Source organism: Daucus carota, chromosome 3 (assembly GCF_001625215.2).
Source record: "Daucus carota subsp. sativus chromosome 3, DH1 v3.0, whole genome shotgun sequence".
In the NCBI taxonomy this organism is placed as follows: Eukaryota; Viridiplantae; Streptophyta; class Magnoliopsida; order Apiales; family Apiaceae; genus Daucus; species Daucus carota.
In genome coordinates this window covers 42,086,148-42,101,573 of record NC_030383.2, presented here as the reverse complement: position 1 = coordinate 42,101,573, position 15,426 = coordinate 42,086,148, and the positions used below count along the sequence as shown (strand labels likewise).

The following is a 15,426-nucleotide window of genomic DNA, read 5'->3' as shown; positions in this document are numbered from 1 at the left end:
TTTTTATTCCAAATGTATATTTAATTTTTATGCTAATCGTATAATTCATCATTATGGTATATTGCATAAGTTTCTAGTTAAATGCTTTGGCGGTGGAAGATAATGTTGGCAAGTTTACCATGTAGAGCGAAGCTTACCAAAACAGAGATAAATAACTAATTCCATGTGATTTACCGCTAATCCATACCCATACAATATAACCTTATGCATGCGTGTCTAGGTGTGGTAGATGAATAGCATGTGCCGAGGAAGAGATGAGACTAAAAGCAGCTAGCTTGTTTTACCAATGTGTTTGTTATATATAAAATACTAATAATTAATTATATAGAGACACACAGTGGGATCAGCAGGAGTGTCGCTACCTCAAACCTCACATCCCAACAAGTTTGTTTCCTTTCACTTTCTTCCCCACTTTCTCTTTTGGTTCTTGTCTTTTGTTTCCTTCTCTCATCATGTCATGCAAAACCCATAAACAAATATTGCTTTCAGTTATTTGCATTGTTTGGGCAGTTGGGTCACTTTTGAATTGAGGTTTCAAGGCCAAGATTATAAGTATATTGTTAGTTTGTTTGGTTTTGTTGTTGTTGGCTAGTCTTAGCAGATTGGTGTTTCATGTTTGCTGATTTTAGGATGGAAAAGACTAGTGAAGAGAGGGGTTTGGATGGAATGGAGAGAGTTGTGCTTGTGGCTGTGAAAGCAAGTAGAGAGATTTCGAGGAATTCTTTGGTCTGGGCTTTGACACATATTGTGCATCCAGGGGATTGTGTGAAGCTGCTTGTGGTAGTTCCTGTCCAGACCTCAAGTAAACTCTCTGCCAATACACAAATTTCTGTTTAGTCTTAATTATAATGCTCTATGCTTTAGCCATGAACCACATGTTTTATTTGCTTTTTATGGTATTCACTGTGCTTGATTTTGCGAAATAGGAACCTTTGATTTGCTTTTGGTGAATGAGCAATATGGAATCATGGTGTACTGGACCATTCGTCTACTATATTTGTTGAGGAATAATGACACTATGTGATGTGTTTTTTATATTAATTTAGATGTGCTGAAGTGATTCTTTACTTTATTGGGTCCGATGTAGGAGCTTCGTATGCTTCCTCATTGTTGAGGAGTGGATACTTCCAACATGAATGATTTTGTTTATGTTTATGCAGTTAACTAATTAAATATGAATGAGGAGTGAGTTAAAAAAAATTGTTGGAGAAGTTGTGTAATTTACCTCCTAAACGGCTACGAGCTGATTTATTTGTATTATTTTTGTAGAAGATGCAAGGTGTTTGTTGGAGTTGTTCTGAGCCTTATTTTCCTTACTTCAAGTCTAGTTAGTTCATTGACATCTCCAGCATGTTGTGTCTGTAGGTCGGAAGTTATGGAGTTTTGGAAGGTTTGGTACGGATTGTGCAGGTAGTCCCTGGAAGTCTCTTTCAGGAACGATGGATCAAAAGGATGATATATCAGTATTGTGCACTGAGATGATGCTTCAACTCCGTAATATATATGACATAAATAAGGTTGAGGCTTGCAACTTTATATACTAGTCTTGACATGTTCAGCTTGTGCTACCAAAATATAAAATTTTACTTCTCAACAGATAAATATCAAGGTGAAAGTCATCTCTGGCTCTTCAGGTGGAGTAGTAGCAGCCGAAGCCAAGATAGCTCCAACACACTGGGTTGTATTGGACAAGTAATTCTTCAGAATTTATAATTCTCTTAGTTCGAATGGTATTGGTGGCAGTTATGTTATTTCACAAAAGTGATCTTTTTATAAGGAAAATACATTTACCTTTCTGCTACATCTCACTTATTAATTATATCTTCAGCATTTTAACTGTCATTAATAGTTGCACCAATTTTTTCAACAGACAACTTAAGAAGGAGGCTAAATATTGCAAGGAACAACTTGCATGCAATCTTGTGGTGATGAAAAGATCTCGAGCGAAGGTGCTTCGTTTAAATTTGGTTGAATTATCTAAGGTGGAAAGTAACGAGCTCTCTGGGTCAGATTCATGTACAGAGCATCTAAATAATAAATGTAGCATTTGGACCACAACTAGAGTGCCAAATGTAACTCCATCAAGCAGTCCAGATCATTCATCTTTCTCAGTGACTGATACCGGAACATCGTCATTGTCAAGCTTAGATCGAAGTAGCCCTCCATTCGTAATAGCTGATATGAATTGGGATCGAAAGAAAGACAGTTTCTCATATTCTGAAGGACAAGACAGCCTTGAAGAGTTGGACTCTGATATAGAAAGTGAAAAGCTAAGTTCTCCATCAACAAGTGTGTATTTCCAACCTTGGACTCAAGATGCTCTCAGTTCCTCTGGTGAAGTTTTGAAGTGTCTTGCAGAAAATTCACAAATATCTGGTGATAAGGCTGTAGGTTCGATGTCTGCAGCCTTGCAGGAAAAATTCTCTGGCCTTGACAAATACCATAAAGTGAATGTGCTGTCAGACAGGCATAATCAATACTGCAGTAGCAATTTAAGGGAAACAATATCATTTAGAAAAAATGCCCTTGCCGAACCTCCTCCACTCTGTTCGATATGTCAGCATAAAGCACCTGTATTTGGAAAACCTCCCAAGTGGTTTACCTATGCAGAGCTTCAATATGCCACAGATGGGTTTTCTGAGGCCAATTTCTTAGCTGAAGGCGGGTTCGGTTCAGTTTACAGAGGTGTCTTATCAGAAGGACAGGTGGTTGCAGTCAAACAGCATAAAATAGCTAGTTCTCAGGGTGACCAGGAATTTTGTGCAGAGGTGGAAGTATTAAGCTGTGCACAACATCGTAATGTTGTACTGCTGATTGGATTTTGTGTTGATGATGATAGAAGATTGCTAGTATATGAATATATATGCAATGGATCTTTAGATCATCATCTTTATGGTGTGTACATTTTTTTCACTTACAGGATGCATTTTGTTATACAGTAAATTTGAACCATACCTATTATGCAATTGAATTTTAGGCCGTTTTTATGCGTAGATAGGCGTGACTAGGGCGATTGACTTAGTTTGCTTATTCTTCATTGACTATCAACTAAAATCAGCCTTATGAGCTCAGTCATTAGGCTTAGGTCTTCCACCTACTTCATTGTTACCTGTTTTTGCTGAGCATAGGATAAGCTATCTCTTTTCTTTGTCTGGGCAATGTCATTTACTTGCTGTTATTGAATATTGAGTCGAACATTGCCAATCCTGTTAACATCTATACAGTATGTAATAGTAGTGTATAAGGTCCCCTTCGGGAAGTCATATGATTTTTTTTTCTGTTATACAGATAAATAGTTTATTAGCTGTCTTTGCTTTAAATTATATGCTGATTAACTTCTGACTGGTATTGAACTGCAGGGCGGAATCAGGATGCTATAAAATGGTCGGCACGGCAGAGAATTGCAGTTGGCGCTGCCCGAGGATTAAGATATCTTCATGAAGAATGTAGAGTTGGCTGTATTGTTCATCGTGATATGAGGCCAAACAATATTCTCCTGACTCATGACTTTGAACCATTGGTATGCCATTAATTTTGTAGCTCTTTTCGTATCTGTTCTTAATCACATCTATTTCTCATGTGTTAATTTAGCAGTTTCTGCAATCATCTGTTTTATTTATTGGAAATAAACACTTGTATTGCAAATCAGTTCATGTTTTTTTTCAGATGTTGAAATTTGATGCTTGATACTCCCTTTGTCCCAAAATAAGTGTCGTTTTTGACCTTTTGCACATACTTTAATGTATCAAAACGACTCACTTCCACATTATTTTTCGATTTTATTTTTCTGAATAAAAAATATAGGCCCTGTTTGGGAATCAGCGGTTAGCGGTTAGCTGTTAGCGGATTGAATTAGATGTTTTGACTAGCTGATTGAAATAGATGTTTTGACTAGCGGATTGAATTAGGTGTTTCTCGTGAAACTATTTGGTAAATAGCTAATTGGGTAAATAGCTGATTGATTAGCTTTTTCTGACACAAACCAAAACCTCTAACCCAAAAAGCTCCTCAAAGTAGCTTTTTCAAAATTAGCTTTTTGGGTCCAAAACTCTATTTCAATCCGCTAACTACCAAACACTAATATTAGCGGATTCCAGTGGTCAAACCTCTAAATCATCTCAAACCTATAATTTTGCCCCAAACCTCTAACTTCCAAACAGGGCCATAATAGGGAATCGAAAAAAAATAATATTCAAACTTTTATTGATGAAAAGAACATTGAAAAAAAAAATAGTAATATGTGATCACATTTTTTACACCTCAAAGAGTAGTGCTATGTACCCCATATTATGTTCCCAAATGACGTGGCAGACAAATGATCAATTTTAATTGGGTGGGTGATGTCCATACAGGGGTCTCATTATTATTAGTGTGAGTTGAATCAATCATATATTGTAAACTAGATTTTTACCAATGATAGAACTTTTTACCTTATTCCTATATTTTAATTTATTTGAACTACAGGTTGGCGATTTTGGACTAGCTAAGTGGCAGCCGGAAAGAGACACAGGCGTGGAAACAAGAGTGATCGGAACATTTGGGTAAACACATATGAGTATATGACACTTTATTTCACCTCTCTCAGTCTCTCTACTCCAAAATACTCACTGATATCCTCTTCTAGGTATTTGGCACCAGAATATGCCCAAACTGGTGAAGTTACTGAAAAGGCTGATGTCTACTCTTTTGGGGTTGTATTGGTTGAACTCATCACTGGACGAAAGGCTATCGATCTTAACCGGCCTAAGGGCCAACAGTCTCTCACAGAATGGGTATGGATTATATACAGGGGCGGATCTAGGAAGAGGCACGGGGGGATACGTGTCCCCCCTAAATTTTTTTTTTACATTTTTTCACCATTCTAAATTTTGCAAAATTATATAAGTGCCCCCGCAAAATTCAAAATTATATAGGTGTTTTCTGAAAATTTACTTGGTGCCCCCTTATAGTTCGAATCCTAGATCCGCCCATGATTATATAGCTCTTATTTATTTTCTTATCTGGGAAAGTTTTTGACCACAAATTGATAGTAAAACTGGCACTTGATCTCCAAACATAACTTGAGTAGAACTATGGTTTCCATGCTCATCGAAAATTTAAGTAAGCTGCCGGCACAAGTCGCATTAAAGTACATAAAGTTGTGTAAGGAGCATCATTATAAGTCAAACTATCTTAAGTCAATGCATTCCGAAATAAAGAGCATTTGTATATCCTAAGAACAGCAACAACATATAATAACATATAAATCAAGGTAGACGAGCTAAAAGGTTTGGTAAGTGTGTTGGTATATATTATACGTGGTACATAAATAGTCAAGTAAAATTAGTTTCTGTTAATAATTCCTAGCTTGTTTTGAGCAGGCACGTCCTTTATTAGCTGAGAAGGCTGTATCAGAATTGATTGATCCACGCATCAGAAACTGCTATGCGGAGCAAGAATTATTGTCCATGTTACATTGTGCTTCCTTGTGCATTCGCCAAGATCCTCATTCAAGGCCTTGTATGTCTCAGGTAGAAGCAATCATCTTTTATAATGTTGGTATTCTGAGTATCAGCAAATCTATAATTTTGAAAAATTGAACAGAGCCAGTATATATTGTCCTATTTTGCAAATGTAGAAGTACTAATGGACTATTGTGCATGCCCTATCTAAATCCATCAATTATAAGTTATTCATGAATAGGTCCAAATGAAAGAAAGATTGAAAAACCCAACTCAAAGTTGTTTCACTTGCACTCTATCTATATTTAAGGTAGTAACAGTAGCAAGATTCATTCTTCATCCATATAATTAATTTGTTTACACTTGTGAAAGAACATGCACAACTATTTATAAGGCACACTTCTTCCTTTTTACGAATGTCTAAGATCTACCCTAAACCTCCATTTTAACTTACAGTATAAATCTAAATTTCGGTTTGTCTCATCTGCACTATTTGATTTTGTAGGTGCTCCAAATCCTTGAAAGAGACAATTTTATGAAGTAGACTACAGTAGGAAGATGGTATGGAAATTGTACAATATGTAGACTGACGAGGCCAGGAGCCGCATGAACAATGGGTCAATCTTTTGTGGAAGCAAAAAATGAAGTTGAAAGTTGGAATCTCCTGCTATTCAGCTAAAGTGCGAGCAAATATACCTGAAGTGCAAGCAAATACACCAAGTTGCTGACATATTAGAAAAATGATATTACTAATGGAATTTTCAGTTCTATAATTAAATGATTTGCGAAACTTACAAGGGTCCTTGAAAAGGAGGTAATGGTTAATTGCTAAAAAGACGCGAAGAATCCCCACATATTTCACTGCAAATAATTGAAGTTTTTTGTATAGAGCTCTAAGTTTCATTTCTATGAGCTATACTTGTTCTTTTTGTCAGAGGTGATATTGATGCCAATTTTATATAGCAAGCACCATAACAAAAGGTGAGATTGTTTTAAGGTTGAATGATCTTAATGTGGCTCGGAAATTTAAATGGTAGTTTCAAGTAATAATGTTCAATTGTTTAGTATCTGATTGACTTATGTTCAGATTCTTTATATATTTTTAGTTGCAGTTCTTAACTTCTTATACTAATCTTTTTAGTTATTACAAGTGAATATACACATATTTGTTCGGTTTAATTCAGTGAGAAAGTTTCCTTTCAAAAAAAAAATTCAGTGAGAAAGTTTAACAAGTAAACCGCGGTTATCTGTCATTCAGTGAGGAAGTTTGACAAGTAAACTGATAGCCATAACTGATATTAAAAAGATATGCAAATAAATCGGTGATGAGTACCTGTTTTTAGGTCAAATGGCATTCATCTAAAAATTCCAATTTATAAGAGATTTTTTTTTTTTTTGAAAATGAGAATAAATCTCAACGAGAATCGGCAATTCAGTGATAATTCTTTCATTCAAAAAAGCTTATTATCTAACCGTCGGACATGCAAGATGACCGGGGAAATTTAGACAATAAAACTTTAATGTCCGAAAAGAAAAACCGGTCTTCTTCCAAGAATCCTGAAAATAAAACAAGAGAAACAAGAAAAAATATAAGTCGATATATTTAACAGATTACATCAAAATATTCCCACAATCATGATAACTCATGATTGAGACAATTAAGCTCTTAATTAAGGCATAATAATAAAATATTAATATCCTTAATTAAGACACAATTAACGCCCTTAAATAAGGCCAAATTAACGCCCTCAATAAAGAGGCACAATTTACGCCCTCAATAATTGAGGCACAATTTACGCCCTCAATAAGAGGCACAATTAACGAGGCACAATTACCGCCCTCAATTAAGGCACAATTAGCGCGCTTTTCTTTCTGAAACCGGATTCCGTCCTAAAACCGCCGTCACCGCCACCATCGGCCACCACCGCTATGCTATCGGTCAAGTTGCCTCGTCGTATGCGAAGCGAACAACGAAGCGTCTCACATGTAACACGAAAAATCGCCAAAAACACCAAAAACCAAACAAAACACAAGGATTAAACAAACAAACAAATACCCACAAACAAACAAGATTAAAGTCAACACCTTTCGCAATTCCACTCAAAATCATGAGAAAAAGAAAGAATATTGTAAATAATTGTAATAGAAGGGCATACCAGTTGAGCCATGAGGAACCCCATAGGATTTGAAAGTCGGAGCAGCATCATGTGTTTGTGTTCGGATTTGAAACCCGTAGCAGAAATTGTTAAACATAGCTAGGTATGTACAGTGCTGCATTACTCTAGCCTCTATTTTGTGTCAATTATTTTAGAGTTAAGTAAAAATTGTTGAACATAGCTTGGTATGTGTAATCACCTTAATTTATAAGAGATTTAAGTCCATTTAATTCTATTATTGTTTGCTTTGAGCTTCACTCTTAATGGACTTTTATTCAAACTCAAGTCGTTAAACTTGAATAATGTACATGAATTTTTTCTTGAGAATATACTCATAATTTTCATCATTTGTGAATTTCGTAATTTCTTTTTCTATATTCGGTGCATTTTTTTAATGACAAACAACAACTCTACCATGATTTTTAATTAATAAAATTATAATTTTAGACTCTAAATGAGTCCAAACTAAAAAAAATTTAAAAGACTTGTTTTTATAAATTACTCGCTACGAATTGTTCGCGAGTAATTTGAAGTTGACTTGTTTCTTAACAAGTTTGAATGACATAAAATGTTTTACAGATAAGGAGCAAAGTAGACTAGATAAGTGAAAAATTATAGTCAAACTTGATAAGAAAAACCTCGACTTTGCTAGGTTCATTTGTACGATGTAAATGATCATTGATTAAACTGACATAATTTGGGTGTGAATTGCAAACTGACAGTCTTCGATTTGCAAAAAATCTCGTAACCAAAGTGATAATTTGATAAATAAAAGGTCGTTCTCGTAGAGAGAATTGGTTTCCTATCCTATCAATTGTCAGTCTAAACAAGTACAAGTTGAGTTTTGAACTATCTAAAATGATATTAGTTTATAAAAAAAACTGATTTACAAAAAAAAAAGAATATATGGAACCTAACTCTATTTATTATTTTATACACTATATTGTTTGATTATCTACTTATGCTAGACGAAGCACTAAAATAAAGTATGTTATGTTTTCGATTACATATAAAATTTTTATTCGTTACCTTACTGTGAAGATAGATGGTTGTCACAAAAGTAATCATAATCAGTACATATGTATGTCATTTAAATATTATTTTAGTTTATTCATACACTGTTCATTAGTAATATATGTTAGGAAGACAACTCTTGTTCTTTCTTATGTATTATTCACAATTATGACATATATCAATGTGATCAATTCTAAACTAATAATTCAACTTTCGCATTGTTTTTATTAGTTAAAACTGAAAATGATTTTGAGTCATTTAAACAATTATTACATACCACACTAGTTATTATCACTTACAAGTTTATTCAAATTTGTAAATGAAAATTTTGACTGTTAACAAAATATACAAACAACAAGATTCACTTGAATCCTGAAATTAGTTCCTCACTAAACCACGATTGTGGGGTTGAATACTTATATAATTAAAATTAAATCAAACTTAATAAAAGCAAGAGATTAGAAGACAAAATATTCTTCAGAATGCTTCTTTAAATGCATCACGTGACTGATCTTCTTTTCTACTTGCCCCAATATACTTATTTGAATGTGTCATGCTTCAGTTTCAAGATATTATTAAGTCAATTTTGTCCGACTTAGTTTTACAAACTATGTGTGAATTATGCAAGAAAAGTTTCATATGAATTTATCTTTTTTTTTTCAATGACTAGTTCTCAATGAATGTATAGTTATTAAGACTATCTATCGACTCGTCATTATGCATTCGTTGATAATATCATCAGCTATTGAAGTTTCTCTATTTGACATCCTTTGACTCATTGATTATCCATATACCTCATTTCGATTATGTAAATTTTGTGGCTTAGAATAGCTACAATTCATCACTCTTCTTTCACATATGCTGATAGGCAATTAAAAATTCATTAAAAATTGAACATTTTTATCAGTTGATGCTTCAAGAGTGACTTCTTTAGAAATATGACGACCTGTTGACATAATACTATCAATGAATATTATAACTCAGATAACTTGGTACTTATAGAAATTCCAACTTGAATATAAATCTCATGCATTTATATATATTTTAATTCAAAATATGATTGATACATGTAATTAGAACTTTCTGATTAATGGAAACTTTGAGTGATGCAATCCGCCAATCAATTTTAAATACAATTATAATATGCTGAGTAGGTGTTATCACCAATCTAACTTGTAATTAATAACAATGAACAAGCATCAACTCGATGTAAATCATCACTATACTTGACATTTAGAAAAGTAATATGGATTACTTTAAAAAAAACATCTTTTAGTTGTGTTATTGGGGTTGTTTGGTTTGTTAGTCGATATCATGTTAGAATGAAGAATCATGTTACGACGATTAAGGATGCATTCATGATATCATAAGTTTTAGTTTAATACTTGGCTGAAGATGATTGAGTGCGTGAATAGATATATCCGAGTGAGGATACTATTGAGTCATTAATTTTAATTGATTTAATATCTTAATTTAAAAAATATGTTTATACATTTTAATTCATTTACATGTAATTATATAAATAATAATGGAAATAAAAAAATAAATTTGATTCTTGACGCCACTGTTTCATACCCAACATCCCACTTGTTGTTGATCCTGCAGAGCCTACTCAAAAGTTCAAGCTGGATTATAGAAAGTGAGCAATCTGTTTTTATATTTTTTATGAGAAGCTCTGCAGCATCACGGTTCTCAGTAGTAAGTGGTCGGCCTTATAACACGTAATGAATTCATATTAAGTAACGAATTCATATAAAGTAAGCAGTGACTTTTTAAAGGGCCAATTTGCAGGCTAAGCCTCTCTCTGACTCGATAACTAATATCCCTTTTCTGCTTGGCTCTATCAACATACCTTTTCTTGTCAATTCTTAAAGAAAAATATTTATGGATAAATTATTATTATAACGTTATTATCAAAAACTCATATATTGGAGGTTTGAGGATCTCATAGGTAAATTATTATTACAGTGTTAGTATTAAAAACTCATATCCTGGAGATTTGAGATACATGTTTTAAATTAATTTTCGTCAACCAAACACGAGTTTTGGATTTGAAATGAACGAGATTTATACTGATACCAAAAGTTTGAACCAAATGATATATTATTAACAATATAATACCCAATAACTGAATATATTATATATTAATATATATCGTATTTTCATTTTCGGATACAAATATGTTTATATTCTATCTAAGATTATCGGATTTGAAAATACAAATCATATCCAATTTATATTATATATAGATATATATAAATAATATTCATTTTATTTCGACAATATAGATCTTTCGAATATTTTGATAACCTTAGATGACATCTGGAGTGGCTTTAGGTTTCTTAAACAAGTATGTTGAACAGGGATGTGAAGAAGGCTGTTGGTCCAGAGTATTCTCAATCATTTTTACAGGGCGTTCGAAATATTCATTTCATTTGAAACGATGGATTTCAAATGATAGAATTGATGTATCATTTAAATGTTTGGATTTCAAATAAAATCTAAATCCAAATTTCTAAACTAGATAAATTTGATTCTAGAATTTTAAATGAAATTCAGATCCGAAACAGGCCATTAAGATATTACAAATAATGTGCCTCTCGGCAGCCAAGTCCAGAGATTGATTAGAGTTTCTCCAATGGGGCTCTTAAATCACTTTTTAAAATATAATATAATATTTGACTCCAAGTCAGTTAAGACATTGAAAAAGATTTCATCTCCAATGCTACTCTTTATACTTGCTCCTTATTCATATTTTATTCATACAAAGGAGAGAAAATTAAAAAGAGAGAAATGTTGATGGTAAAGTTGGAGGGAAAGTGATATTATATTTATGAAAAAAATGTTAAGAACTCCTACATGCTCTTTAAAAGAGAGGAGAGATGACGAGCTCTTAAATTTTTAAAGAGTTTCAAGGAGCTCATTGGAGCTCTATTTCTTGCCTTGCTTTTTAAATTTGAAGTTAAGAACTCAAAATGAGAACCCCTCGGAGATGCTCTCAGTGCGTCAACTCAAGCAACACATTTTATACTTTGCTCTTTTTAATATGTTATTTTTTTTAAGCGTTATTTAAAATTCTTTGAATTTGGATGATTTATAATCAAATAATTCAATTTATCTTTCAAATATGACATTTGTTCGTATTCACAAAATGAATTTCATGTCATCGAAGAAACAACAAATTTATTTAGTAATACTCATAAATTACAAAGTAGTTGGTGAGAGGTCTCAAAAATAACAAGGCCCTAAAATCAGTAAACCCAATATTTTAAATGATATTAAACTTTAGCACTGAAATATCTCCTGGCAATAAGGTGTCAATGTATCTCAGCTCATTTTATGAGCTTGATGAACACTCAGATACATCTGCACATTTCATCTACTTGCAATAATCTTATAATAAGATAATTCAGATTAGATGCATTCTTGGGAACATATTCCCACTTTTGTTACATTTTCCTATACCTATCCCCATGGATGCCAAATTGACTACTTGGATTAATTAGTTTTATAAATTCTATTTCTCAACTTTTATATATACAGATCCAACGTCTTTTTTCTCGACTTGGGACTTCCACGGATCATAAACGCAAAAAACTACCTTTTCACGTCACGAATAATAAGGGCAAAAATTATATAAAACGGTCCCTCCACCAATCAAAAGTTAGTATTCTCGTGAGAGATGCCCATGGGCACACCATAGAAAATTCGTATATAAAAATGTAAAGCTCTACTGCCATTGCAAAAACTAATTAGCAATCTAAATGAAACCAGCCCCTAGCTTTACACAGCTTCATGTATTAACCAAGCAACCGGTTTCGGAGGGTTTCCCACAGATTTAACTCCAAATACCATAGAAAAAGCCCACTTGACAATAATGAAGAAAACTTGGTTTAACCAAACAAATTATATTGAAACAAGTATCGAATATTGGTGGTACTGTACTATTAGGTATATAAAAATATGGCAACCGGTCCAGATCCATCGCCGGAACTGTAACCCCATGCATTCACATCAAAATTTTACGCTTAATACATTCCAGTGGGAAAAAAGATTATTAGATGGTTGCATCGATCACTTATCCTGGACCCTAAAAGGATATACGAAGCTGTGATAATTCGATGATAATAGAAATATATGAAGAGTAAAAAATAAAAGGGTGATTGAGCAAAACTACAACAGAACAGAACAGAACACTGACTCACATGAAAGGTACCCAAGAAATGAACTAAGACTACTTGACTAAGTGCCAACTGCCAAGTATTATCTGCAATTCTAGGGGCTGAATAGGTACCAAGAGAGCTTAAAAAGAAAACAATGTAAAGGTCATTCAATTTTAATCTTAAGGTAAGACAACCTATTTGATCATTTAGTCAATTCAGTAACATTTAATAATCATGTGCAATACAACCTTTAATGCTGTTCATCATTCAACTCCTAAACACAAAAATAATTGATTAAAAATTTGTAAGTATAGTGTATACATGGAAAAAACTACCAAATCTTGAAATCCAACTACTCTCAAGTCTCAGTAATAGTAATATTCTACGAAGGGTCAAGAACATGAGTATGCCTATATATACACTCCAATTGCATACCTATCTTATTCATTCAGTATTGAGATGAAGATCCCTTCAATAGATTTCGGTGAGCTAGATGGTGATAACAGAAGCAAAACAATGGCAACTCTCCACGAGGCATGTGAAAAATGGGGCTTTTTTCAGGTAAGTACAATCAGTTACTACTTTTTTGGTTGATTGCAAGTAGCTAGTGTAAACTGCACATTAAAAAATGACTAGCCTAATAGATAACATCTGCAGATTGAAAACCATGGGATTGACAAGCAGTTGATGGAAAAGGTTAAAGACCTGGTGAATCAGCATTACGAAGAAAACCTGAGAGACACCTTTTATGATTCCGATATAGCCAAGTCCTTTGAAGAAGGCAATAGGGCAACCATTGACTGGGAAACTGCGGTTTTTATCAAGCATCACCCGGATTCTAACATAAACGAGCTCCCCAACCTCTCACAGGAATTCAGGTATAAATTTACTTCCTCCCCCCTCCTCTTGCAGGACAAGTGATTTTAGATTATATCTACTAAGTAAATCAATTGCGGTGCTTAAACTAACTACTGTGGAGTAACTAAATGCATGAACAACTACTTGCAGCAAAACAGTAAATGAGTACATTGATCAGTTGATCAAGCTAGCTGAAAAGCTTTCAATGCTGATGAGTGAGAACCTTGGTTTGGAGAAGAATTACATAATGGAAACATTCTCTGGGAGTAAAGGTCCTTCAGTAGGGACAAAAGTCGCAAAATACCCTCAGTGTCCTCATCCAGAACTTGTCAGGGGTCTTCGCGAGCACACAGATGCTGGCGGGATAATTCTTTTGCTCCAAGATGACCAAGTCTCAGGTCTGGAGTTCTTGAAAGATGGACAATGGGTAAAGATTCCACCTTCTGTGAACAATACAATTTTCATAAACACCGGTGATCAAGTGGAAGTGTTGTCAAACGGAAGGTATAGGAGTGGTTTGCATCGTGTCATGGCAGATAAGAACGGAAGCAGACTATCCATTGCCACTTTCTATAATCCTGCTGGAGATGCCATCATTTCTCCTGCTCCAAAACTTTTATATCCCAACAATTTCACATTTCAAGATTATCTTAAGCTCTATGCCACAACTAAGTTTGATGACAAGGGTCCCAGATTTGAAGTCATGAAGAAAATGGCTAATGGAGATATCAGCCTTCCTGTCTAAGTGAATTGACAGATTGAAACCGCATGTATTACTTTGTTATTTGCAAATGCTACTACCCTGCTGAACTATTGTCCGAATAAGTGAACACTGTTGCTTAAGAACCCATTAATATATAAATGTTTTATTGATCTTGACAAGCTATGAACTCTGTATTCCTTAAAGTTTGCATATATATATATATATAGAGTCATACTCTAATAGAAACCTCCTTATTCTAGAAACTAAAAACCAAGCTGAAATATCACTAAATCTTAAAGCAAATACCACTAAATTCTTAAACAACCCCATCTCCACCTCCATCTTCACCAACCCCACCTCCACATCCGCCACTGCCACCACCTCCGTCGTCACCTCCTCCATAACCACCACCACCTCTATGCCGCCCGCCCCCACCATCTCCACCTCTACCTCCATTATTTCTCTAACAACACAATCTCCACTCCATCTTCACCAACGTCGTTGCTTGAACCTCCTTCAGCCCCGTTCATACTTCTTTCTCCACCTCGGATCAACTTCTAAACGCGGCGGAGCCACCACTATTCCGGCAACGCTCCAACCCCCTACTTCAAGCCGCTCACACCTTCGCTACAATCATCCTTCCTCCATCTCCACCTTCACCTCCACCATCTCCACCACCGTCACCACCATCTGAATCGAAAACGTGAACAGATCTGGAGATTTGAGCAGTTTTTGGAACATATATGGAGATTCTGGACGGTTTCTGCAACTTTTCACTAATTCATGCAACACAGATCACTAAATCCTAAAGAGAATATCACTAAATTGTACTGAGAATATCACTAACTTGTATTGGTTTCTAGTTTTTATTTTAAGAGTGGTTTCTATTTGATCATGAGCCTATATATATATATATAGGCACTTGCTCAAATGAGAACTTTCTTAAAATGAGAACTGTGAGAACTTTCTTAATTTATCAAAATCTCATTCATTTGAAGGGCCCCGCCAGGGGCACCTTCACAAAAAATGCATATCATTAAGGTCTCCACCTAGCTAGCCGAAAAAAAAATAAAAAAAAATTAAAAAAAAAT

General features: G+C 34.2%; 2 protein-coding genes across 4 annotated transcripts; both read left to right on the top strand.

Moving 5' to 3' along the window:
- Nucleotides 1-253: 253 nt before the first annotated feature.
- Nucleotides 254-6,498, top strand: LOC108211570 (inactive protein kinase SELMODRAFT_444075). Of its 3 annotated transcripts, none has more exons than XM_017383204.2 (10): nucleotides 254-384; nucleotides 630-802; nucleotides 1,366-1,517; nucleotides 1,598-1,692; nucleotides 1,871-2,895; nucleotides 3,360-3,520; nucleotides 4,465-4,541; nucleotides 4,625-4,772; nucleotides 5,361-5,510; nucleotides 5,947-6,498. In XM_017383204.2, exons 2-10 carry the CDS (start codon nucleotides 631-633, stop codon nucleotides 5,983-5,985), a joined length of 2,019 nt encoding a protein of 672 aa, XP_017238693.1. In that variant the 5' UTR covers nucleotides 254-384; nucleotide 630; the 3' UTR covers nucleotides 5,986-6,498. The 3 variants fall into 3 exon arrangements, with proteins under 3 accessions (XP_017238693.1, XP_017238692.1, XP_017238694.1); XM_017383205.2 differs by lacking the exon at nucleotides 254-384 and adding an exon at nucleotides 397-531; XM_017383203.2 differs by lacking the exon at nucleotides 254-384 and having other exon boundaries at nucleotides 391-802.
- A 6,456-nt stretch (nucleotides 6,499-12,954) lies between these two features.
- Nucleotides 12,955-14,518, top strand: LOC108211649 (1-aminocyclopropane-1-carboxylate oxidase 1). Its single transcript, XM_017383304.2, has 3 exons — nucleotides 12,955-13,335; nucleotides 13,432-13,652; nucleotides 13,783-14,518. The coding sequence occupies exons 1-3, from the start codon at nucleotides 13,234-13,236 to the stop codon at nucleotides 14,375-14,377; spliced, it is 918 nt and encodes a 305-aa protein (XP_017238793.1). The 5' UTR covers nucleotides 12,955-13,233; the 3' UTR covers nucleotides 14,378-14,518.
- The last annotated feature ends 908 nt before the right edge of the window (nucleotides 14,519-15,426 follow it).

Bases quoted from the DNA above. Each gene is read 5' to 3' on its own strand.
- LOC108211649 (XM_017383304.2), top strand. From the start codon at position 13,234: ATGAAGATCCCTTCAATAGATTTCGGTGAGCTAGATGGTGATAACAGA. The intron at 13,336-13,431 runs GTAAGTACAATC...TAACATCTGCAG, and splicing joins AAAAATGGGGCTTTTTTCAG to ATTGAAAACCATGGGATTGA. The intron at 13,653-13,782 runs GTATAAATTTAC...AACTACTTGCAG, and splicing joins AACCTCTCACAGGAATTCAG to CAAAACAGTAAATGAGTACA.
- LOC108211570 (XM_017383203.2), top strand. From the start codon at position 613: ATGTTTGCTGATTTTAGGATGGAAAAGACTAGTGAAGAGAGGGGTTTG. The intron at 1,693-1,870 runs GTAATTCTTCAG...TTTTTTCAACAG, and splicing joins CACTGGGTTGTATTGGACAA to ACAACTTAAGAAGGAGGCTA. The intron at 3,521-4,464 runs GTATGCCATTAA...TTTGAACTACAG, and splicing joins CTCATGACTTTGAACCATTG to GTTGGCGATTTTGGACTAGC.